Source organism: Podarcis pityusensis, assembly GCF_964106645.2.
Source record: "Podarcis pityusensis genome assembly, chromosome: 12".
Lineage (NCBI taxonomy): Eukaryota > Metazoa > Chordata > Lepidosauria > Squamata > Lacertidae > Podarcis > Podarcis pityusensis.
Genome location: NC_138037.1, coordinates 7542142 through 7567410, shown reverse-complemented (window position 1 = coordinate 7567410; position 25269 = coordinate 7542142). Strand labels below are relative to the sequence as shown.

The following is a 25269-nucleotide window of genomic DNA, read 5'->3' as shown; positions in this document are numbered from 1 at the left end:
CTGGGAGACTGTCTTATGCCTTATCCATTCAGTAGATCACTGTGGCCTGCAGGAGAGCTTTTCTTGTAAGGTCTTAAGATCTCAGTAACACTTAAGATCCACAGTAACTCAGAGCAGCGCCTTTAATATGGCTGCCCCAGTGCTGTGGAATAACGTTCCTTTTGAGATAAGTCAGGTGTCCTCTATCTGCATTTTCCAGAAACCATGGAAGACATGCATGTTCCAAGAGAGTAAATGAGGTTATACCAAGAGTGTCTAACTTGTTAGAGTTTAAGACTTGCTAGTCACATATATGCAGATTTTGTGTTAAATTCTGTTACGCGTAAATCGCCTTGAGATGGTGGTTTAGAAGGCAAGTAATAGATCAATGATGATAAAAGTTAATTTTAAGAAAATATGGTTTCCCACTGTGAGCATAAGATGCTGGAATCGGTAGTGGCGCTCGCCCTGTGGAACGCCCTCCCATCAGATGTCAAAGAGATAAACAACTACCTGACATTTAGAAGACCTCTGAAGGCAGCCCTGTTCAGGGAAGTTTTTAATGTGTGACATTTTAATGTATTTTTTAATCTTTGTTGGAAGCCGCCCAGAGTGGCTGGGGAGACCCAGCCAGATGGGCGGGGTACAAATAATAAATTATTATTATTATTATTATTATTATTATTATTATTATTATTGAATAGGATCCAGCCGCAGAGCTCTTCTTGCATTCTTACCGCTTCTGCATTTTGTTGAAAGAAAATTTAAAATATAGAAACTTCTGTCAGCATGTTCCCAAGCGGCTAAGTACATTAAAAAATGACCTTTTAAAGTTTCTCCCTAAAGGTGCAGTCAGAAATAAAGAGGAAATGGAGGAGCTGGAAAGTCAACCGGTACTTTGCTGTGGATTTCAAACATCGCCACCCCTCCCTAGCAAGCAGCGGTGTGAACGGGGGGACCCAGTTGTCCATTCTGAGCAAGAGCAGCTCACAGATTCGAATGTCGAGCATAAATGCGGAGAACCTGGCGACATGAGCGCATAAGCCATCTTCCTTCCCCTCCCCAAAGGGGGGGGGAGAGAGAGAAAAGCTCATTTTGGAAACAAAACAACATCAACAACAACAACAAAAAGGTCATAATTAATTTTGGTGGTGTGGGGTGGTTGTGTCTGTCTCTGTGTTTTGTTTTAAAAGAAAAAAAACCCACCTCCCTTTTATTAAAAAAGAGAGAGAGGGAGAGAAACAAAGTTGTTCTGGAAGCATGAGACGTCATCCCTGAGGGGTGGAAGATAAGGCATTGGAGAGGATTGTAAATATGCAACTGAGATCATCTGGACCAAAAAAAAAAAAAAGAAGGCATTCAACTCATCCACCATCTCAGCACGCTTCAAATAATTCCATTGTTGGCCTGCCATTTTTGGTGATTGTCCTCTGTCCCATTGTGAATTTTGAGTGCCAAGCTGATACCTGTGAATGAACCATGTATATTCATCTCCAGTGCATCTCCTTCTGTCTTGGGCTAGTCTCTGCATCCTCTGTCATGACATAGAATGTAGCCTAAATTCTTCAGTGGATGCACGACCAGCCTCGATGAGATGATGGTCGTGGTGGATCCCACCAGAGGCTGCCCAAGTGTGAGGTATCCATTGAGGTTCTGCAGAACTGCGCCGTGTGGACAGCAGCCACTCGATGGATGGAAAAGCCATGCCGAGCGAAAATGGAGCCAACCGGTGTATTCCGTCCTCCAGGAATGTATTAGAAAGCTTATGTTATGCTGTGAATTTTCTAAAAGGGTCGTCCAAGTTAAGATAGAGCTATATTTTTGAAATTGATGGGGGGGGGGCTTCTTCTTTTCTAAAAAAGTGGGAAATATCTATCTACATATATCCCCCACATTAAGTCTACATGAATTCCTTGAAGGTCAATTCCTCTGGACTACATGAAAAACCTTCTCCACTGATACATTTCCACAGAAATAAGGATGTAACTGGTAGTTGTGACCCCCGATGGCACAAGTTGGTTGTATGCCACACAAAGTGTGGTGTTTTTGCTGCGCCAGGGTTCACGTTGAAAGGGCTAGGCAATTTTTGTGGGTTCTACATAGCTAAAACGGGGGGGTCCATTTGGGTGGGTCACAGAAGGTCCAAGATCCAATGCTGTGGCCAAGAAATAATATAGACTTTGGAAGTGGGGAAACTTCCCTGCCCCCCCCCCAGGGGAGAGTTTAGTTTGTTTAGGAAATCATTAATGCCTTCAATATAGGTTCGAGTGAAGTGGGGAATTTCTTCCTCGCTCCCTCCTACTAGTCAGAGCCACAACCGAAACATAGCTACTTCAGCCGAATTAAAACAATGATGTCAATTCTCAGGAGACTTTGTGCATTGCATGAAGGCCTCTGGACTTTTTATCGTTCCTCCGTGGATTGTATGAGCCTGTCTTAGATGTTCCCGTTCCTCTCTAATCTTTTAATGTGAGTGTGTGAGCTTGCCTGTGTGTGTACATTAGAGGGGGGGGGAATGTTGCTATTTTGTTAATGAATGCAAGCTGAGGCCAAGAAAGTTGCAACGAAAGGGCTGGTTCTTTCTCCTTCGTTTAAATGAATGGGGTTTTTAAATAATAAAACAAATAGAGTGTTTCAGTGGGGGTGGGGTGGAGAAGAAGAAGTGGACCATGAGCTGGAGCAGGGAGGGATGGGGAATCTGACTCTGTGGATGTTGATGGACTGCAATTCCCATTGTTCCCAACCTGCCTGAGGTTGATGGGAGATGGAATCCAACCACATACAGATGATCACTTAGAACAGGGTTGGCCAACTCCCGAGAGACTGTGATCTACTTTCAGAATTAAAATCTGGCAATGATCTACCCCTGCTTTTGGGGGGTTCAGGTCTAAGTTGTTGAGCTTCTTTTAGGGAGGAGGAAAGCCCCATTTTTATACTTCCTTAGGAGGGAAGTTCCGTTTTTGGGGGGAGGGGGGTTAAAGGCAAGGGTCAAAGGGGGAAAAGTCACTCACAATAATATCTCTTTGAATGAAAACAGCCACAGAGAGAAAGCTCCATCTTCCCTTCCACTGATCAGACAACAATGGAAGGTGGAGCAAGGTGGTGGGACAGGAGTCAGTTTCAACGACACTGAGGAAAGGGAGCCAGACATCAACCCACGAGCTACCAAAACCTCGCAGGGATCTACCAGTAGATCGCGATCGACCTGTTGGACATCCCTGATCTACAACATATAGAGGACCATAGGCTCCCCATCCCTGAGCTAGAGCTTGGTCCGTACATGTTGAGCCGCACAATCTGCTCCTTCATCATACATTGGGGAAGGAGCGTAGCTCAGTGGTAGAGCATCTGCCTTGAAAGCAGAACGTCCCGGGTTCGATCCCCAGCCTCTCCTGGTAGGGCTGGCAGGGACCCCTTGCCTCAAATCCTGGAGAGTCACTGCCGCACAGTGTACACAGCACTGGGCAAGATGGAGCTGGAGCAATGGTCTGACCCAGTTCAAGGCAGCATCCTATTTTCCTGTGTTCCTAATCTCATGCCTTGCATGGACCAGTTTGTCAGCTTCAACACACACGTTAGCTGCCATCTTGGCTCCAGTGTGCATGGAGAAGAAGCTCCAGGAGAAGCAGCTTTGCACACCTTGTGTGTCAAGATATCCAGCACAGCCCGCTGGCTAAGCAAGGAACAGCCGCAGTGGTGCCCTCTGGGCGTTAATGGACTACAGTGACCATCATCCTTAGCCATTGGCTGTGCTGGCTGTGCCCATTGGGCCTTGTAGTCCAACCATCCTTGAAGGGCACCAGGTTAGCTGCTACCTCTGGACTGGACCATGTATGGTGGCCCATCAGGTCCTCCACAACCTTGTCCCTCCCTTGTTTGGCCAGGTGGTTTATCAAGTCCCATTTGGCTCAGTGGGTCACCAGTTGTGTTGAGAACAATCCATGAGTTCCCTTTGGTATCAGAGAGAGCTGAGCATAAACACTCCATGCCCCCATGCAGTCTTCTAGTGGCATCAAAGGGAAAAGGGAAGTCCTGATTAGCATTGAGCTCTCTTGGTTTCCGGAAAAGGGTAGTCATCACTTAGGAGCCTTGACTGCAAAGTCTCCTAGTTGCCACCTCCAAACCACCACTACAAATGGGATGGTTGTCGCAGGCTGAAAGTTACCTGCTTGCAAATCCTTGCATAGCACCTAACAGATACCTCCTGCTGCCAGCATGGAGGTGGGTTGGACACTACCTCATGGTAATTGTAGCCATCACATCTTAGCAAAGCAACCATGGGGTGAAACAAAACTGCCTGGGATCCAGAAGGCTGTTGCCTCATTTGACCAGTCCTGGGGGCGAGAGAAGCAAAGGCATAATGACTGGATTGTGGCCACTGTGTACAAAAGTTCCTTTTCCTTCTTTCTGGATTTTGTTCGCTCATGTCGTGATGTTGTGTGAAATGTATTTTTTTCAATATATATCTATAAATCGCTTGTTTGATTTTTAAAGAAATGAGCAAATGGATGTGTCCATTTAGACCAGGGGTCAGCAACCTTTTTCAGCCGTGGGCCAGTCCACCGCCCCTCAGACCATGTGGGGGGCTGGACTATATTTTGAAGGGAAAAAATGAACGAATTCCTATGCCCCACAAATAACCCAGAGATGCATTTTAAATAAAAGGACACATTCTACTCATGTAAAAACACTCTGGTTCCCGGACCGACCGCGGGCCGGATTGAGAAGGTGATTGGGCCAGATCCGGCCCCGGGGCCTTAGGTTGCCTACCCCTGATTTAGACTGTATTCACACGACAGTTTATTCTGCTTTTATTATGTTTCCCTAACTGTTAATTATATTTGAGCTTTCACATGATGTGAAAGCCACTTCCAGGAATATAGAATAAGTTTAATGCTCATTTCCATGTTATTCGCAAATAGATTTTTTTCCTGGAAGTAAGTAACAGGGAAATGAGCACCAAAGTCACACTATACTCCACAATATTTCTGAAATTGAAAGCTCATACTGTATGGAAGCTCATGCGGAATGAAGAAATTAACAGTTAGGGAAACATCAGGAAAATGGAATAGACTGCCATGTGGATGGAGCATTGTGTTCTATTCCTGGATGCGGCTTTTGAAGCTCAAACATAATGTGAAAATTAAGTTAGGGAAACCTCATGGAAATGGAATAAAGGCTATGTTCCTATCTGGATTGGGTTCATGTTCCACCAAGCCACAAAGAAGTTTTAAATCACTGCAAAATTGGCAGATCATTCTGAACTGTGAATGAAACCAACAGTTATTTCTTTCAGATGGATCTCAGATCTGTTCCCAGTTGTGATGGTGCATGGGACCAAAAACAAAACAAAACCCTATAAAGTAATAAACACAATTGATATCATCCAGAGCTTCTTGCTCACTACGATGCATGCATAGCGACTTGCCCATTTGCTTCAATAGAGGGGCTAGTTCTGAGAGTCCATCCCTAGTTTTGCACAGATGGAGCCATCCCTTCCTTGGAGATAAAACGAGAAGCCCTTGCATGCAGGAGGTCTGTGTCTGCATCTGAGCTTCTGTGCCAAACAACTGAAATTGCCCAGAACTGGCAACGGAGCAAATTCCAACCATTCCATAGGATCTCCCAAGATTCAATGGACTGGATGTTTGCCCGTACGCCGCAACCAGTCAATTGCACTGGTATCAAGGGATTATTTTGCTCAGATTCCACAGGGATCGCTGCAGCAAATTGCCAGGGGTCCATTGAGAAGAATGGCCAAGGTTTTGAAAGCGTCGATGGAAGCAATAGGCACTCATTGAGTGCCAAAAGAAAATGTTGCCAGGGTCGAATGGCGGTCTGTGTAGCATAGGCACCAGTGGAGAAAAAGGTTCCAGTTCTATTGGCACCCATGGAGAATGTGGCCCAGATTGTATCTCAGAAAGACTGCAAAGACCTTGTGGCTGCTTAGGACAACAGGCAGGTAACTCTGCATGTCTGGAATCTTGAAAGGCTCCCTCCTTTAAATGGCAGACGAGAGGTGGCTGGGTTGCTCAGACCCCTTGTATTTCCAGGCCAGACCACACACACACCCCTGGTCAAACTCAAAGCACAGGTGAAATTTGGCAAAAGGAAGGGGTGATGTTATTGTCACTGCTGGTTCTGAATGTAAGCTGGTTATCTTCTGGTGTTGACTCTTAAGCTGGCAATCTTTCTTATCAACTGAAAGGGAAGGTTTAGGAAGAAATGTCTTCGTCTGCATGTTATGGATATGAATACCATTTAAATTTATTGCCCACCCCTTCACTCTAAGGTCCCAGGGTAAGCTGCAACAATTAAAACACAATGTCACCAACATTTGTGAAAAACTTAAATTTGCAAAAAAAATAAGGGTGTCCTAAAAATATGCACCTCAGGTGTCAAAAGTTTGGTGCATCTTCAGAATTCATCAAAAGCTGTATAATTAAGATGTCAGATACATCTCTTTGCCCTGACTTTTGACACCCGAGACTCATTTTTCTATATCTTTGAATGCAAACTTACCAGATTTGTTTTTCCCACGCCGGGCCATGAACAAAGAAACTTTCAAAATGATCACTTCTCTCAATTTTGTGTTGCAACCAATGTGCACAATTGGGTGTATATCAGTCAAAAGAGCATGCAAAACTATGATAGTGACAATAGCATACGAAAATGAATTCAGCTAATGGAAAACTGCAATTCATGTAATAGGCTGGAATTTCTATAACTATCTGTACTTGAGGAGAAATGGGTGCAAAAAAAAATGTTTATGAATTTTCATATTCTGATATGGAAATGGAGCAAACTATATTTAAGATCAGAAAAATGAGGAACTGGTAGGAAATGAAATTTACCATCCATCCCTAGGGGCAACTAGAGAAGATAGACAGCTGAAGAGTTGACAGCAGGAGGCAAATTCACCCCCAGGCAGCAGTAGTGATGATCTGATTTCCCCTTCAGCCCAAGCTGGCACCATTTATTGAAGGTGCCCTAGAGGACATCCCCTCCAGTAGGCCTTTTCCACCAGTGGCGTGCCTGAGTGGATGTACTTGGTGGCAGAAGTGGGTCACAGCCATTCGGAGGCTCTGAGCTGCACTGGGTGGTTGGATCAAGCCACCAATGAAATTCCCCACGATGTCTGAGTGTGACGCTATGTTGGTGGCATTGTGGGAAATTCAAACCTAGCTGACTGGTGTTGCTCAGAGGGTCAGGTTGGAGGCACCAGTGCTTATGAATACCAGTTGCTGGGAGCCACAGGAGACAAGAGAGGGCTTTTGTGCTTGAATCCTGCTTGCGGGTTTCCTGCAGGCACTTAGCCAGCCACTGTGAGAACAGGATGCTGGGCTAGATGGACCTTTGGCCTGATCTGGCAGGCTCTTCTTATGTTCTTAAAATACTGTAGAAACAGAGGAGGCATATCCGTGAAGCACCATCTCTGGTTACTGGGGCCCAGCAGCTGCCTAGGGATACTTGTGGTGGACCTTAGCCCTGCCTGCAACACGGGTCTACTGCTTGGCAAGTCTGGTCTGTCTACTTCATAGGAGGAGCTAATGGGGGGACCTACACATCCATCCAGTGTGGTGTAGTGGTTAAGAGTGGTGGACTCGTTATCTGGTGATCCGGGTTCGCGTCTCCGCTCCTCCACATGTAGCTGCTGGGTGACCTTGGGCTAGTCACACTTCTTTGAAGTCTCTCAGCCCCACGCACTTCACAGAGCATTTGTTGTGGAGGAGGAAGTGGAAGGAGATTGTTAGCTGCTTTGAGACTCCTTCGGGTAGTGCTAAAGCAGGATATCAAATCCAAACTCTTCTTCATTATCCTCTCTAGCTTTCTCAGTTGTTGGAGGGAGTCCTACTGGATTCCAAACATCTGTGTCAACAGCAGCAGTAACTAGTAGCCAGGCTGGCAGGAAGACATTGTCAAGACTCCCTTGGCATCACCGGAGCAAATTGCCAAAACAAAAGCCCCACCAGCACCAAACAGGCAAAGCTCCTTTGGTGCCCCAGTGGAGAACGCTCTTGAGTGTCAAGCTGAACTACACCAAGGAAGGAGCTGCTTCCAGGGCAGCCCATTTGTTTGGGTTTTGAAGGGAAAAGATGAAATGCAAGGCCTTGTCCTGAATGATTCCAGTTAGCCACAGGAACGCCAGGGATGGGAGGTCAGGCAAGCCCATGTCCTGCTGACCTCTCCCATTGTGCAGGTCTTCCACCGCTTGTGATGGTGGAACAATTCAGTTGAGTGAAAGGACAGGAGAGGTTGCCATCGCCACTCTTCCCAGTCCCTGATCCAGTCAAAGTTGGCAGGATTTCTCCTGTGACCTCAATGAAATTGTCACCCCAATTTTTGCAGCCAGACAGGAGGACCACAGCAGTGTGCTGGCAGTTCCAGTTCAGCATCAAGAGTGACCAAATAGTCAATAAATTGGAAGACACCATGTGTTTTGGAGATTGAGGGATGGGGCTTTGTATATTGAAGCAGGGTGGATTCTTAGTGGTTGAGGTCACCCTACCCCAAGGTCACCCCTTTTACTTCTCTCCCCCTCCCCATATTAATGAATGGGTGGCCCTATTAACAAAATAAAAATGTTGGATCAATTCTAGAAGATGCTTAAGCTCAGGCTTAGCTGAATCTCCAAAGGAAAAAGAATTTCTGGGAAAGCACCATCTGTTTTGATGGTATTGCATACATGATAAATAGTACAGTGGTACCTCGGGTTAAGTACTTAATTTGTTCCGGAGGTCCGTTCTTAACCTGAAACTGTTCTTAACCTGAAGAACCACTTTAGCTAATGGGGCCTCTTGCTGCTGCTGCGCCACTGGAGCACGATTTCTGTTCTCATCCTGAAGCAAAGTTCTTAACCTGAAGCACTATTTCTGGGTTAGCAGGGTCTGTAACCTGAAGCGTATGTAACCTGAAGCATATGTAACCCGAGGTACCACTGTAATGCTAAAGTCCAGAGCTGAGAGGGCTTCTGGGGAGAAGTCACTGGGTGATGACAGTGTCAGCTGGGAAGCACTTTTAGAAGTGAGGGATAGAGAAGAGTGCATCTTCTGCATAGGGGTGACTTATTCTCAAGAAAGAGGTATTTGCAAGAAGGCTTCCTCTGATACCTGGTACACACGTAATGCTACGACATGGTTGGTTTAAGTCAAGGTTTGCTTAACAAACCATGAGTTTGCCAAGAGTTGTGAAACAGTCAACCCAACAAACCGTGGCTCGTTTCTCCTGTTTTCCAGCTGCTGTTGCCTCACCTTTGCACTCTGAAGAGTATCTGGTTCCAAAACATGGTTAAGGAATGGTGCTGGGTTCTAACATAAGGCCAAGCAATAGTTTAAAACAAACTAGGGTTGTTAGACAACAGCAAACCATGGCCTCAGATTGTGTTTTGTTGGCAGGAAACAAATAATAGTTAAGCAACTGGGCAGGAATCACACATAACACTAATAACTCATTGTTTAATAAACCATGGTTGAGTGGTCTATGTGTGAGCCAGGCCAATGTCTGCTTTCATAGATGATGTGCAGTCAGGATCATCTGAGATCCTTGATGTCTCGGGATTCCTCCTTTGATGCTGAAGCATCCAGAATCTAGGGGTTGACAATAATGGATCACTAAACTGGAGTTCTCAACATTTCCTGTTTAATAGAAAATGTGGAAACTTCAGTTTCTAGTGCCATCCATCTAATGCCTTTCACCAGTGCCAAAAGTTCTTCAAGAACTGGTTCTCTATGTGTATATTAAATTCCTCCCCTGTGCTACAAGCCCCCACTTCCTACAATGGTGTCCTTAAAGAGCTGACTCGTTTTGTGACCCTGTGCACACTTGCTTGAGGGTAAGCCTCACCTGTTACTTCTGAAGTGCTCAGGATTGTGCCCTCTGATACGTTTGGGATTCCCATGAACCATTTTTGGGGAGCTCATGCTGAAGGTGTACCCAGAGCCAAGAGTTATGCCAGCAATGTCATTGTTTCTAATGGGGCCTCTGCTCAAGCGTTCTCCTTATGCTGAATGTAAAAAATAATAATATCAATAATTTTAAAAATGAACATGGCGAATGGGCGGGCAGGGCACTGTTTGAGGTGACCGTTTCCCTTTGTAAACCTTTGGAGCAGTAGAAACCCGGAGGCAGAACTGCTTCTCAAGGCGATGTAAATAAACAAGATCTTTTTCGCATTTCAACAGCGCTATGCCCCGCCCCCTGCCCCCACTGTGAGATATATTTTGGAGTTTGAGAATATATGTTATTAAAAGCAAAATGTAATATTAACAATAAAAGATTTGTTGTGACTTGTTTCTGGGTTGTTGTTGTTTTTCCCCCCAAAAATTATTGGTTTTTCCAAAAAAAAATTCAAACAAACAAACAAACAAACAGACAAATGAACAAACAAACATAAATCTCCACTATATTTAAAACAAAGTTAGTAACATTGTTAAGTGACTTCCTCGTATCCCCCTTGTTGTATTTCAATGTAGATCATTTTAACAGTTTCCCAAAACCAATATTTTTATAAAGTTAACTTATTCACTTAACATCTTTCTTTCTTTTCAGTTCAGCATTACAACATATTAATTCATCACATTACATATTAAAATCCTAAGCCTATCTGGTATTTACAAGCTTTCCCAATTAAATTAACTAAATATATTTAACTAAATAGTCTTTAAATTTCATTCATTCTTCCTGATACTCCTCCTCCTTCTGGTCGCGGATTCTTCCAGTCAGGTTGGGTAGCTCCGAAAAATCCATCATCTTCATCTGCCATGTTTCTGGGTTTTTTATTTAAAGCAACACACGCAATCACATGGCCAGACTGCATTTCTGATATCAGCATATTTATTTGATACTAGGGGGTTTTGTCCCTGCTTGTTCTACTTGCCATTTCCCCTACTTTCCCCTTCCCCTTGAGCATCCCCTTCCCACCCCGTGGAAACAACGAAGCTTGATTTTCACCTCCCCAACGGTATTTCTGGAGCCACTTCTCTTTTCTACTCTGTACCCCCACGTCACCCCTGTCTTCACCTACAACCTCAAATCCACCCTCATCCTTTTGTGAAAGCTTCCTTACACACAGACCACCCCCTGTGGGGATCTCCTGCCCCTTCCTCCTTTTGCACATTGCTGCTAAGCACCCTTTTCACCTTCTGGAGAATTATGAAAACATCTTCTCTTATTCTGCAGGTACTTGCAGGCCCCTGCTTTCGTCTTCACCCACATCCCCACAACCCCCTAACCCCTCCACATTCCCATGCATTATTCATGGAGTTCCCTGTCACTTTCCTAACTGCAAAGCATCCATTTTTATTTTTATTTTAGTGGCTTTGTTGTACTCAAACAGCAGAGAGCCCTTCAATATACTTTAATTGCACAAACCCTCCTGCAAAGGATGGGTGGTCTGAGGTACCCACATCACAACAGCCAACCAACCTGACCCTGACTTAGCAATTTCTGTCTGAAGGCTTGAAGCTCCCATAGGGCACTTGTAGGGTGGAAGTCTTCTGATACAGCTGCCACTTCTGCTGGAACAAGAAGGCTGGGTATCTCCCCCCCCCCCAAACCCTGGAGGTCATGAAAGTGAGGAACATCTTCAGACGGAGGACAGGCCATTCTGACAGGCACCTCTCTTGGGACTGATTCTGTCCAGCATAGATAACTGTGTGACGTAATTAACAGGGCTGTTATCTCTGGAGAGGCTCCGGTGCACCCGGGCAAAGCTGAGGTAATGTCGGTAGTGCCACTTCCGGAGGCATTTCTTGAACTCGGCCTGGACCTAAGATGGAGGAAGCAAGAGCAGGAAAGGAAATGGAGGCTTACAGCTGGGACAGAGTCAAAACACAGCCTCTAACTTCAGACCTTCAAAGTGTCCCTATTTTCAAGGGACATCCCTGATCAAGAGAAGCCATTTTGATTTCTGATTTGATATTGGAATGTCCCACTTTTCCTAAGGATGTCCCTATTTAAGCTGCATTTTAAACTGTACTCTAACATATTTTAATCAACTGGTTGGTTTTTTCGTTTTGTTTTAATGTTTTTACTGTATTTATATTCAGTGTTAGCTGCCCTGAGCCCAGTCTTGGCCGGGGAGGGCGTGGTATAAATAAATTATTATTATTATTATTATTATTATTATTATTATTATTATTTTCATTGGAGAAATGTTGGAGGGTATGGAGTTATCCAACTTGCACTTTGACGTGCTTTCAAACTGCTAGGTTGGCAGGAGCTGGGACCGAGCAACAGGAGATTCGCAACAGGGATTCGAACTGCCGACCTTCTGATCGGCAAGTCCTAGGCTCTGTGGTTTCGACCACAGCACCACCCACGTCCCTCATTACCCCTTAACTTCCAATTCACCTCATTGTGCTTTTTATACCTTTCTACTCTATACGCACTTCATTTTTATTATTCTTTTCAGTTAATTATCAGGGGAAAGTTTTAACTTTATAATTTCCTTAAACTTCAAGATTCAATCCAAATCTGTCGAGAGATTTGTGCTATTACAGTACTTTTTAAGATATTCTTTGAACATTGTCCAATCTTTACTAAATTTCTGGTTAGAATCTCCTCTTATTCTCCCAGTCATCCTTGCACGTTCTGAATATTCTATCATCTTTGCTTGCCAATCGGTTTTTATGGGGATTACATCACCTTTCCAGTTTTTTTGCTATTAAAACCCTCACCGTTGTGGTTGCATGCATAAAGAGGGTTCTGTTCTATCTTATTTGATTTATTTGTTTACTTATTCCATGTGTTGGCCACTTTCTGACCAAGGTAACTTAAAGTGACTTACAATACACAAACAAACAAACAAACACATGCATTAAAACCAGCATTAAAGAAAATAAATAAAAACCTAAACCCTATTTTTATTTCTAAAAACCTGAGTTAAAGCATCCCAACCACTGAAGGAGGCAGTTAAGAGCCAAAGGCCTGGGGGTGGGGTGAGAGAAACATGCAGGTGCCTGGCACCTAAAGCTAGGTAATGACGGTGCCAGGTAAGCCTCTCCAGGAAGAGCATGTGTGTGATGGCCTGGGATTCGGACTCGGAGGCTGAACCTGAGGAATCCCAGCCTGCACAGGATTCCCCGCCTCCAGAACCAGCTGAGCTGGGGCTGGGGCTGGGGCTTGAGCCTGAAGGGTCCTCACCTGTGTTGGATCCTCAGGTGCAGGCATCAGCTGAGTCTGCTCTGGCTCCGGAGGTGATGGAGGACCCATTGCCTGCAGGTGCTCCCCTCTCAGCCCCGTCAGGGGAAGAGGAGGTTGCCTCTGGGTCTGGTAACCCTCCAGCCTCTCCTGAGCTGCAGAGGCTCAGGGCAGAGAGGCGGGGGGAACTATGTTCCCACAGGAGGAGTGCTTGCCTCCAGGCCAGGAGAGGCGAGTCACCAGAGGATCGGGGCCGCCCTATGCCTCGGGGCAGATAAAAGCCAGCCAGCCCCAGTCCCAGGTTGCGGGAGCAACGTTGTTGCTAGCCTGTTTCTGCTTGCACCCTGTCCTGCTCTCCTGCCAGAGTTCCTGACCTCACCCGACTCCCTGCCTTGGACCCCGCTTCAGCTTTGACAGACAGCCTCTATACCGCACCCTCGACCTCGGACTGGACTCGGACCTTGCCGCACGGTTAACCCTCGGGATCAGCACAATGTGCCAAGCAAGGAGTCACCACTGAAGAGGCCCTCTTCTTGTGTTGCCACCTTCCGGACCTTCTGAACAGGGGGCACATTGAGAAGGGCCTCAGGTGATGATTGCCAGGTCTGGTACATTCACGGGGGGGGGGAGATGGTCCTTCAGGTACTGGGCAGTGACGGAGTTAGCTGCTCGGGTACCCGGAGTGGTGCACATGCCATGCATCTGGGGGTGGGAACGATCCACCCAAGGGGCAGGGCAATCGGCGCAGTGGTGTGATCCTCCCGGCAGCGGTCCAATTGCGGCACAGCAGCATGATCCGCCCGGCGGGATTTTGTCACACACCCCCCGGGATGACACCCGGGGCTGACCGCCCTGACCACACACCCCTTCCTACGCCCCTGGTACTGGGGTCCTGAGCTGCATAAGGCTTTATAGGTCAAAAAACCAGCACTTTCTCATTTCCACTTACCTCTCCATTTAAGAAACAGTACAGGAGAGCGACAACAAAGCCCTATGAAAGAGAAAGATAGAGAAGAGAATTGTGGGAGAAGCACACACCTACCAAACAAATGTGGCTTGATACAAAAATAGGCAAGGCACCTGCGCACAAGGACTGTTGTTTTCTTGCCCCTGCTTGTCACCTTTCTAGAGACATCTGGTTGGTCTATGTCAGAAAAGAGGATGCTGGACTAAGTGAACTTTGGTCTGATCCAGCCGGGCTCTTCTTGGCTACACACAAACACATACTGAAAGAGGGAAATGCTCCCATTTTGAGCCAGAAAGTGGAAAGCATCAGTAAATGTTTATTTCTCTAGGAGCTTCCTTTTTGATAGCTTCCAACAGGAGCAAGCCTCTCCGGCTTCCAGTTCTCAGGAGCGTAGGAATTTGTCTTATACTGAGCCAGATCATTGGTCCAGCCAATTGTAGGTCCAGCTGTCTGGCATAGTCTTCCTGGGATTGCAGGCAGGGGACATTCCCAGCCCTGCCTAGAGATATTTGTGTCAGGAGCTCATCCTACACTCAAGTAGGACCCTGGTAGAGACACATGCCCAACTGGCATGCTCTCTCCCTCCTGGTCGATCGTTTGGGAGCTTCAAAAGCCTTCTTCAGCCCGAACATCACAGTGACCGATGCCAACAGACATTGACACACTTAGGGATCCGCAGAGTCTTCGCAGTTCGCATAACAGACCTCAGCAACTCAGCATTTTGGCTAATCTACTTTATTTACATATAAACACACATGGAGCACTGCAACATGGCTCCCCCTCTCTCTAGCAACAGACAGCAAAGATGAAAAGAACAATGGACAATAGTCCCACTTCACAGAACACAGTAACACAAACATCCTGTCTCCATCACTTCCCACTCTGTGGAGTCAAAACATACACCGTCATGTGATAGACAAAAATCCCATGACTGAAATCATGGAGTAGGAATTCTAAACATTTGGAGCTTGAACTTTCTGCATGGACAGCAGATGTTCTCCCATTGCGCTGCAGACTTCCTGTATACCAGACATCCCCGGGGGATCCTTATCCACAACCCTGGTCATTCCTTCCCAGAGAAAGCTCAACAACTATGGGCAATCCTCCCCTTCCACACACATACCCCACGCACGCTACTCCTCCCTCCAATGACAATGGGTAGATCACTGCCAGATTTTTTTTATACTCAGAGTAGATTGTAGTCTCTTGGGAGTTGGATGTGCCTGCTGTATACTATAGGAACACTGGGAGCTGTCTTATACCATCAGATAATTGGCTCATCTTGCTCAGTATTGTCCACGCTGATGGGCAGCATCTCTCCAGAGGTCCAGGGACAGAGTCTTATTCCAGCCCAACCTGGGGATGCTATTGGGTATTGAACCTGCGACCTTCTGCAGGCAACGGCGGGTGCTCTACCGCTGAGCTACTGCCCTTCCCCAACTCTTACCTGAAAGGAACCCAAGCCTAGCTCAATGTACAGCCTGGCGACCATCCCAATGCTCTCTGGAAAGAAGGCAAAGATGATGTAGTGAGCCCCAAAGAGAGGGATGAGCAGCAACGTTGATTTTGCTAGTCTCCTGAAAGAGAGAAGGTGGATGGGATATAAGTTCAGAAAAGGCCACACATCTCTGGGCAGCCAGAGATGACTCAGGTGGCAGTTTGCTGACAGGGTTCTGCAGGGGCGTACAAGGTTTCTCAGGCAGGGAAGGTGCTTCTAATGTGGAAAAGACTTCCACAGAACACTGGGGAGGTAGTCGTGGATTAAAAAATGATGGCAGAGGAATGGCAGATGAAACTGATGGACTATATGGAATTGGCGGAAATGACTGGCAGAATCCGTGACCAGGGAGAAGAGTCGGTGGAGGAAGATTGGAAGAAATTCAAAGACTATCTGCAGAAACATTGCAAAATTAAGGAATGCTAGAGTGATGTTGGACTGAAAATAAGTGGCTTCCAGCTGTACAGGATTTAAAGTTATATATAGATTAAGATTAAGGATTAGGTTTAAAAAAGTTTAAGGAAATGGAAACTTGGTTTTTAAGAGGTAAAATTTTAATGTCATATTATATTAAGATTAAAGATTGGGATTAAAAAAGAGGGAAAGAAATTGCTGGACAAACAATTTGAACTGGAATACAAAAGAGGGAGGTATGAGGAGGTCCAGAAAATAAGTAAATTTAAAAATGGAGATGAAAAGGAGGTATTGTTTTTAACTGTTTTCTTTTTTGTCTCTTGTTTTTTTGTGTGTTTTTTTCTTTTTCCTTTTTGGATTATGTATTGTGTATTTTTGAATTGTGTATTTCTTTTTTATGTTTTTATGTTTAATTTTTTTACTGATGTGCTCTTTTTATTGGAAATCTTAATAAATATTATTTTTAAAAAAGAAAATGATGGCAGGGGTTCTCATTCATGGGGAAGATGTATGCGTAGCTTGTGGATCAGGGCGTCACCATTCACTGAGGTGGCAGAACAGAAAATACAGTGGTACCTCGGGTTACAGACGCTTCAGGTTACAGACTCCGCTAACTCAGAAATATTACCTCAGGTTAAGAACTTTGCTTCAGGATGAGAACAGAAATTGTGTGGCGGTGGCATGGCGGCAGTGGGAGGCCCCATTAGCTAAAGTGGTGCTTCAGGTTAAGAACAGTTTCAGGTTAAGAATGGACCTCTAGAACAAATTACCGTATTTTTCGCTCTATAACACGCAGATTTTTTCTCCTGAAAAGGAAGGGGAAATGTCTGTGCGTGTTACGGAGCGAATGTGTGGTCCCTGGAGCCGAAAAATCAGACAAAAATCAAATCGGGCTTCACGATTGCTGAAACGGAACAAAGAGCAGGGAAAGCCCCTCCCCTCCAGGCAAGCAGAGGGGAAAAGAGGAAGCAGCTGCTTTCCTGCATTCTGCCTCAGGGTCTTACTGCCCACCCGCTCTGTTTCGTTGCTGTGTTTGCTGAAACGGAACAAAGAGCAGGGAAAGCCCCTCCCCTCCAGGCAAGCAGAGGGGAAAAGAGGAAGTGGTTGCTTTCCTGCATTCTGCCTCAGGGTCTTACTGCCCACCCGCTCTGTTTCGTTGCTGTGTTTGCTGAAACGGAACAAAGAGCAGGGAAAGCCCCTCCCCTCCAGGCAAGCAGAGGGGAAAGCAGAGTGTCTGCTTTCCTCTCTGTGCTTCGGAGGGAACAATGTTTGTGAAGGGAAGAGAGATTACAGGTTCAGCTTAAAATTCTGATTTGACTTCCTGCTTTTTGTTTTTGGGGACACACAGCATTCAAATATGCTTTCTTCGATTTAAAAGGATGAAATCCTTAAACAGTGTTTTGCCTGTAAATTCATGCGATCTGGAAGATTACAGTATCTGTACCTCTTAAGGGATGGCAAAGCTTAGGTTTCGCTGCTAAATAGTTCTTAATGCAGTTAAAATGCTTTCTTCTGTCAAGGCAATTAAAAAAAATAAATATCAGGCAGCCGGAAAACATGCAGATGGGAGAGAGAGAGAGAGAGAGAGAGAGAGAGAGAGAGAGCTGGCTGGCTTGTGTGGGTGGGTGGGGGGGAACTTTTGCCTTCCTTTCCTCACGTTATAGCCCTCTCCTGCATTCTTAGCCTTCTGTGTTTTTCCTTCCCTCCCCACTTAAAATGTGGTTACAAAGCATGGATCCACATGGATCCTCAGGATCTTTGCATTGGGTCACCCCAAATTCACCATCAGAGCACACAGCATGTCCATGGCTACAGCCTGCCCCCCCAAAATCACGCACCCACTGTTGCCTGGGGCTGCAATGGTGCAAAAACGTGGTTACAAAGCATGGATCCACATGGATCCTCAGGATCTTTGCATTGGGTCAGCCAAAATTCACCATCAGAGCACACAGCATGTCCATGGCTACAGCCTGCCCCCCCAAAATCACGCACCCACTGTTGCCTGGGGCTGCAATGGTGCAAAAACATGGTTACAAAGCATGGATCCACAGGGATTCTCAGGATCTTTGCATTGGGTCAGCCAAAATTCACCATCAGAGCACATAGCATGTCCATGGCTACAGCCTGCCCCCCCAAAATCACGCACCCACTGTTGCCTGGGGCTGCAATGGTGCAAAAACATGGTTACAAAGCATGGATCCACAGGGATTCTCAGGATTTTTGCATTGGGTCACCCCAAATTCACCATCAGATCACATGTCTGTGGCCACAGCATGAAGCACAAAAGTGATACGTCCACTGTTTCATTCAGAATATTTTTTCCCTTGTTTTCCTCCTCTAAAAACGATGTGCGTGTTATGGTCAGGTGCGTGTTATAGAGCGAAAAATACGGTAAGTACTTAACCCGAGGTACCACTGTACACCAGAAGAGTCTTTCTGCTTCTGGTGCACTGCTCCTTTATGTAGTTTCCGCACAACCCCTGTGAACCTGCAATCTTAGTGTTAGGCTTCAGGGAATCAGCTTCCTCCCCCATGATAAGCAGAACAAAGTAAAAGGAGTTTTCTTACCAGTTATAAACTTTAATAATCACAGCAAGAGAACAAAGAACACATCTCCTAGAATGGTGGTGCTCCCAATTAAGGATTCCACCCCCTTCTGTCCCTATTAATGTCACTTCTACGTCTTGTAATCTGAGTTTGTACCCTCTGTGCTTTCTGTTCTGCCACTTTCTGAGCTCTCTGAGACTTTGGAGAAGGGGGGTGAATGCTGTCCAGAGACTGAATCTGTTAACCCTCTCTTTTCCCGTGTTTCTTCTCCTAGCTGTTCCCCATTCAGTATTTCCCAGCTTCTGCCTTCTGAACTATGTCCCTCTGCAATTCACTATACCCAATCTATACTGTCCTCCTGCTCCTGGGAAGATTCAGGATCCGAATCAGGAACAGGGGGAGACTACCATCATTCTTCCTCATTACAGTCCCTGACACTTAGGCATGTTTACTCAGCAGCAAGCCCTGTTGGTATTCAAGGTTCAGGCCTGGAAGTGGTAGTGAGCTGCCCTTGGTGTCCCACCCATGCACAGAGTGGGACAGGGACAGTTCAACCTTCCTCCTGCTTCATGAATCTGCCCAACTACCACATAAGCCACAACTTTGACAGAAATCTGCTTACAGCGTACAGCAGGGACAGAGAACCTGTGGCCCTCCAGATGCTGTTAGATTGCAATGTCCACCATCCCAGATCTTTGGCCATGTATTGGCTAATGGGAGCTGAAGCTCGTCAACATCTGGAGGTCCACAGATTGATCACCCCTGGTGTATGCTGGACAATCGGGGTCTAACATCTCTGGCTCATGAGGATGAAAGGTTTGGCCACTTACACAAAATGCCTTGTATGCCTTCCTCCAGTCTTTGAAGATTTCAATTTCTGCACCAAAATCCGGATGACGTTGAGAAAGATAGCAAAGTTCATCTAGAGTGACAAGAGGGAATCTCAGCATCCACCAAAGCTTAGTAAATACATTTCCAGGTCGCATTACTTTACCAAGAAATAACCTCGGATTGTATCCAAATGAGAGAAACAAGTGTAAGATACAGCCCTTCCTCTCTATGAAATCTAAAACAAGAGGGTAGATTTGGAGAAGATTTCTGATGGCAAGAAGACAACCAAGTACCTAGAGAGGTGGTAGTCAGCTTTCTTCCACTCAAGGTCTTCAGCCAGAAGCTGGAAAACCAGTAATTGGGGTTGGTTTTTCTCTAGATCTCCTTTACTGAACAGTTCATGTGGGATAGATGACAGACAGGTAAAGGTAAAGGGACCCCTGACCATTAGGTCCAGTCGTGACCGACTGACTCTGGGGTTGTGGAGCTTATCTCACTTTATTGGCCGAGGGAGCCGACGTACAGCTTCCGGGTCATGTGGCCAGCATGACTAAGCCGCTTCTGGTGAACCAGAGCAGCGAACGGAAACGCTGTTTACCTTCCCACCGGAGCGGTACCTATTTATCTACTTGCACTTTGCCATGCTTTCGAACTGCTAGGTTGGCAGGAACAGGGACCGAACAATGGGAACTCACCCCATCACGGGGATTCGAACCGCCGACCTTCTGATCGGCAAGTTCTAGGCGCTGTGGTTTAACCCACAGCACCACCCACGTCCCTTTAGATGACCGACAAGTCCCCTGCAAACCCGCAAGGCTTGATTTAGTAACACAAATGGTTCTGTTGCAAGGGGTTGTCAAGGACATTCTGCATGAATGTGGAATCTAGGTTTTCTGTGGTTCAAAGCTGTGTACCCAAACATCTGGCTAAGCAACCATAATTTGTAAAGGTAAAGGTAAAAAGACCCCTAACCATTAGGTCCAGTTGTGACCGACTCTGGGGTTGCGGCGCTCATCTCGCTTTATTGGCTGAGCGAGCCGGCATACAGCTTCCGGGTCATGTGGCCAGCAGGACTAAGCCGAACCAGAGCAGTGCACGGAAACGCCGTTTAACTTCCCGCCGGAGTGGTACCTATTTATCTACTTGCACTTTGACGTGCTTTCGAACTGATAGGTTGGCAGGAGCAGGGACCGAGCAACGGGAGCTCACCCCGTTGCGGGGATTCGAACCGCTGACCTTCTGAGCGGCAAGTCCTAGGCTCTGTGGTTTAACCCACAGCGCCACCCGCGTCCCAGCACCATAATCTGTACATTCAGCCAAAAAAACAAACACCTCCATCCACGGTAATCAGGGAGCTGTGTACAGTGGTGCCCCGCAAGACGAACGCCTCGCAAGACGGAAAACCCGCTAGACGAAAGGGTTTTCCGTTTTGGAGGCGCTTCGCAAAACGAATTTCCCTATGGGCTTGCTTCGCAAGACGACAGCCCATAGGGAAATCTCCGGGACAGCGGGGAAGCGCAGCGCGTCTTCCCCACTGTCCTCGGACCTCCTCCCCCCGCCCGGCATCGGAACGAAGCTCCGATGCCGGGCGGGGGGGGAATGCCTCCTCCCCCCGCCCGGCATCGGAACGAAGCTTCGATGCCGGGCGGGGGGGGGGACGCCTCCCCCCCCCGCCCGGCATCGGAACGTAGCTCCGATGCCGGGCGGGGGGGAACGCCTCCTCCCTCCGCCCGGCATCGGAACGAAGCTCCGATGCCGGGCGGGGGGGAACGCCTCCTCCCCCCGCCCGGCATCGGAACGAAGCTCCGATGCCGGGCGGGGGGGGGAACGCCTCCTCCCCCCGCCCGGCATCGGAACGAAGCTCCGATGCCGGGCGGGGGGGGGGACGCCTCCTCCCGCCGCCCAGCTTCGGATGGCTTTCCTGAAGACTTGGGGTGGGAGGAGGGTTTTCCTTCCCACCGCCAACATTCAGAATGCTGTTCTGAATGTTGGCGGTGCGGAGGAAAAACCCTTCTCCCACGCAAGCCCCGGGAACAGAGGGAAAGCGCTGCGCGCCTTCCCCTCTGTTCCCGTACCTGTCCTGAAGGCTTGCGGTGGGGAGAAAAGCCCTTCTCCGCACCGCCAGCCTGGCAAGCGGTTTCCCTAGGAACGCATTAATTGATTTTCAATGCATTCCTATGGGAAACCGTGCTTCGCAAGACGAAAAACTCGCAAGAAGAAAAAACTTGCGGAACCAATTAATTTCGTCTTGCGAGGCACCACTGTACTTCCTCAGCCAAATCAAACAGACAAAAATTGGGGGAATTCCTCACCCTGACTGAGCAATATCCCACTTCATAGAGAAGGAGGGGGCCTGATCCAGCTGGCTCTTCTTAGGTTCTTAACATCTCAAAGGGCGCAAGGGTGGCACACAGCCCAGTGTCCCCCCAATGACTGACACCAATTGCTGGGCTTTCTGTTTTTCAAAGCGTTCATTTGATCAAAAGGAAAACTCACTATGACGGTTAATAGGATGGGTCCTTTGATGATCCAGAGGACTGCAGAGCTCTCCTCATCATCATCCCAGCATCTGAAACAGCCAACAAAAAAGAAACAAATTGTGTCTATTACCTTGAAAGAAGAGACTTCCTCCACCTCTTTGGCGATCTGATGACTGTGTTGTGCTTTGTACTTTGGTACAAAGTGGTACTTTGGTTCTCAAACGCCTTGGTGTTCCTGTTTGTGAACTTTTTCGGAAGCCAAACATGTTCCATTTTGAGTGCCACACTTCCTTTTCGAGTGTTACGCTGAGGCCTGTCTGTTTTTGCTATTTATTTTGCGTTTTTGTGGCTCTTTTTGTTTCGTTTTTGTGACTGTGCGGTGACCCAATTCAGCTACCGATTGATTGATTGATTGTGTGACTGCAGTACATTGTTTATGGCTTTCATTTTATGGATCAACGGTCTTGTTAGATAGTAAAATTCGTGTTAAATTGCTGTTTTAGGGGTTGTTTTTAAAAGTCTGAAACGGATTATTTGCTTTTGCATTACTTTATATGGGAAAGCACGCCTTGGTTTTGGAACGCTTTGGTTTTGTAACGGACTTCCGGAATGGATTAAGTTTGAGAACCAAGGTACCACTGTATACCAATGTAAAAACCCTTCCTTCTTGTCCCAGCTATCAGTCCCTCTTGATAGTTCTGCTTCCTTTAACACAAGAATCAGTACCAGAGAGAGGTAAGAGGTTTAGATGACCAGAACTGTGTGGGATGTAAAACTGCAGTCAAGTACAACATTGCTACAGTGGACATATTAGGGGATGTTTTGTACCACTCAGGAGAAGACTTCCTGTTTCCTCCCAAGCTGGGACAGACTTCCCTTGCATGTGACTTGAAGAGGGTGTGGTCTGTTGTACTAGCATGGAGGAGCACACGGCCTCCATGTTCAGATCAGTGTGTCTTCTCCATTTTGTACATTGCTGTGTGTTTGGAGAAGTGACTGCTTAGTTGCAGTCACTTGGGACTAACTTCTTTATGGAATAGTTCTAGTTGTTATGTAACCTAAGCCTGCCTTCAGGGATATGTCTGTGACCCTGAATAAATCTGTGAGTAAACTGCTTTTATACAGTGGTACCTCTGGATGTGAACGGGATCCGTTCTGGAGCCCTGTTCGCATCCAGAAGTGAACACAACCCACACCCACGCATCTGCGTGTGCACGGGTCGCAATTCGCCACTTCTGCACATGTGTGTGGCATCATTTTGAACGTCTGCGCATGCATGAGTGGCAAAACCAGGAAGTACCATGCTCTGTTACTTCTGGGTTGCCACTCCACGCAACCCGAAAATACTTATCCTGAAGGAAGCTACTTCAACCCGAGGTATGACTGTATTAACATTAATCAGATTCTTGTGTTTATTCTTTTTAAGAGGGATTAGAAGGGATTTTACCAGGAAAGAATCTTTAATAGTAAGACTCAGATGAGTCAGCAACAAGCTGATCGCTGCATAATTCGAAAAGGGGGATGTTTGGAACTCTGCTAGAATATGGAACTTGCTAGCGCAAGTTAGGAAGGATATCATTAAATAACATATCCTCTCCTGCCTCCCTAATCATCCCCACAAACAGATCCGTCTAGCTCATTGTTAGCACCTCTCAAGAGTTTCAGAAATCGAACCTCCCTATGTCAAAATGTTGGAGATCAAACCAGGAACCTTCTCACAAAGGAGGTGCTCAGTGCTGAGCTCTGTCCATTCCCGATTCTCAATTCACAGTTGTCGTAGTGCCCTAAATTAGGGATGGATAAATTTGTCCATTTCACTGTGTGTTCGTTTCTCTTTTTAAATAATTACTGAATTCAGTCCTCTGCATTTCTGCGGTAATTGTTGCATTAAAAAAAATTCTTGTGAAAATTTGTCAGATTCATAGTGCAAATTTCTCCTTAGTATCACATTTTTTGTATGCGTTTTTGGCTGATGTACCAATTCCTGCAGGCAATGTTTCATAATAAAATGCATTTTGTGTTCTTTTTATAATATATGTATTTTAATGCACATATTAAATGCTTCTTCCCTAATAGGTTCATTTTTGTATACATGGCTTGTGTAGGAAACTGCATCGCAAAATTCAGAGAAGTGCAGATTTTGAAGAATAGTTGTGTCTTGGTTGGATGAATTTCTCTTTAAATTGCAAGCAAACCTGAATATAACCCCCCCCCCCTTTATCACTTCCATTAATTTCACCTCCGGAGACCTTGCCCCCCCCCCCCATTTTAAAATTTCAGCATTTAAATTTCTGAGACTGAATGAAAACTTGGAACTTCTCTCTGTAATCATTTTGTGAAAATCTAGCAGTAAGAAAATAAATAAATCACCCAGTATTCTGTCTGTAAATCCTGCTCAAGATCCAGATCAATGTTATGATCACTGGTGCTCCTGAAACAAAGGGGGGAAGTGGATTAAATAACAGTCATAGGTTAAAATAAGATAGAATAAAATCAATATATAAAACCACAAAATACATAATAAAAATAAAAACAGCAACCCAATAGCCCCTCCCCCCAAAAAACACATTTTAAAAGGGCATAGGATGTAGCTCAAGTCAGGCAAAGGCCAGGTTGAAAAGGAACGTTTTTGCCTGGTGCCTAAAGTTGTATAATGAAGGCGCAAGGCAAATTTCCCTGGGGAGAGCATTCCACAAATGGGGAGCACTGCAAAAAAGGCCCCTTCTCGTGTTGCCACCCTCTGGATCTCTCGTGGAGGAGGCACATGAAGACGGACCTCAGAGGATGAACTCAGGGTCCAGGTAGGTTTATATGGAAAGAGGTGGTCCTTGAGGTATTGCGGTCCTGAGCCATTTAAATGAGGAGAGGGAGTTCCCTGCACTCCAACCTGAACTCCTTGGAGTAAAAGGTGGACCATACTATACAGTGGTACCTCAGGTTAAGTACTTAATTCGTTCTGGAGGTCCATTCTTAACCTGAAACTGTTCTTAACCTGAAGCACCACTTTAGCTAATGGGGCCTACTGCTGCTGCTGCACCGCTGCTGCACGATTTCTGTTCTCATCCTGAAGCAAAGTTCTTAACCCAAGGTAATATTTCTGGGTTAGAGGAGTCTGTAAACTGAAGCATATGCGACCCTAGGTACCACTGTAATCAATCCATCATACCCTTGCCATTTTTTTTTCACAAAAAATGAAAAGAGGATCTGTTTGATTCCATTTTCATTTGTCAAGAAATGAATGCACACACCTTAATCACAGGGCCAGATCAACAAACCCACTAAAACTCATCCAGTGAATCAAGTATGCTTTGATTAAGTGGGTGACAGCCCTAATACATGCCTGGTAAATTAAATCGCGGACAGGAGTCAAAAATGGGCAGTAGAAGGGAAAGGATTATGATTGTAAAAGAGGA

At 46.1% G+C, this 25269-nt stretch overlaps 2 protein-coding genes and 1 long non-coding RNA gene across 9 annotated transcripts in view; 2 read left to right on the top strand and 1 right to left on the bottom strand.

Annotated features, from left to right (window-relative positions):
* ADCYAP1R1 (ADCYAP receptor type I) overlaps positions 1–10269 on the top strand; it is a 102360-nt gene extending 92091 nt beyond the window's left edge. For 3 of the 7 annotated variants that reach the window (XM_080974162.1, XM_080974159.1, XM_080974157.1), the window contains one exon: positions 826–2593. In XM_080974162.1, coding sequence (XP_080830288.1) covers positions 826–1014 — 189 coding nt within the window. In that variant the 3' untranslated portion in view covers positions 1015–2593. Of the gene's footprint in view, positions 1–812 lie in introns of all 7 variants that reach the window. The other 4 variants (XM_080974161.1, XM_080974158.1, XM_080974160.1 and 1 more) reach the window with 2 other exon arrangements.
* A 97-nt stretch (positions 10270–10366) lies between these two features.
* LOC308459160 (vasoactive intestinal polypeptide receptor 1-like) overlaps positions 10367–25269 on the bottom strand; it is a 44175-nt gene continuing 29272 nt past the window's right edge. The window contains exons 8-13 of the mRNA XM_080974339.1: positions 24227–24287; positions 21873–21945; positions 19376–19467; positions 15534–15663; positions 14069–14110; positions 10367–11746 (exon numbers count right to left, since the gene is read on the bottom strand). Of these exons, the coding sequence (XP_080830465.1) occupies positions 11564–11746; positions 14069–14110; positions 15534–15663; positions 19376–19467; positions 21873–21945; positions 24227–24287 (581 nt within the window). The 3' untranslated portion in view covers positions 10367–11563. The remainder of the gene's footprint in view (positions 11747–14068; positions 14111–15533; positions 15664–19375; positions 19468–21872; positions 21946–24226; positions 24288–25269) is intronic.
* LOC308459205 lies at positions 16667–18132 on the top strand. The gene is made up of 2 exons (XR_013977898.1): positions 16667–17393; positions 17603–18132. It is a non-coding gene; the product is annotated as an uncharacterized lncRNA (long non-coding RNA).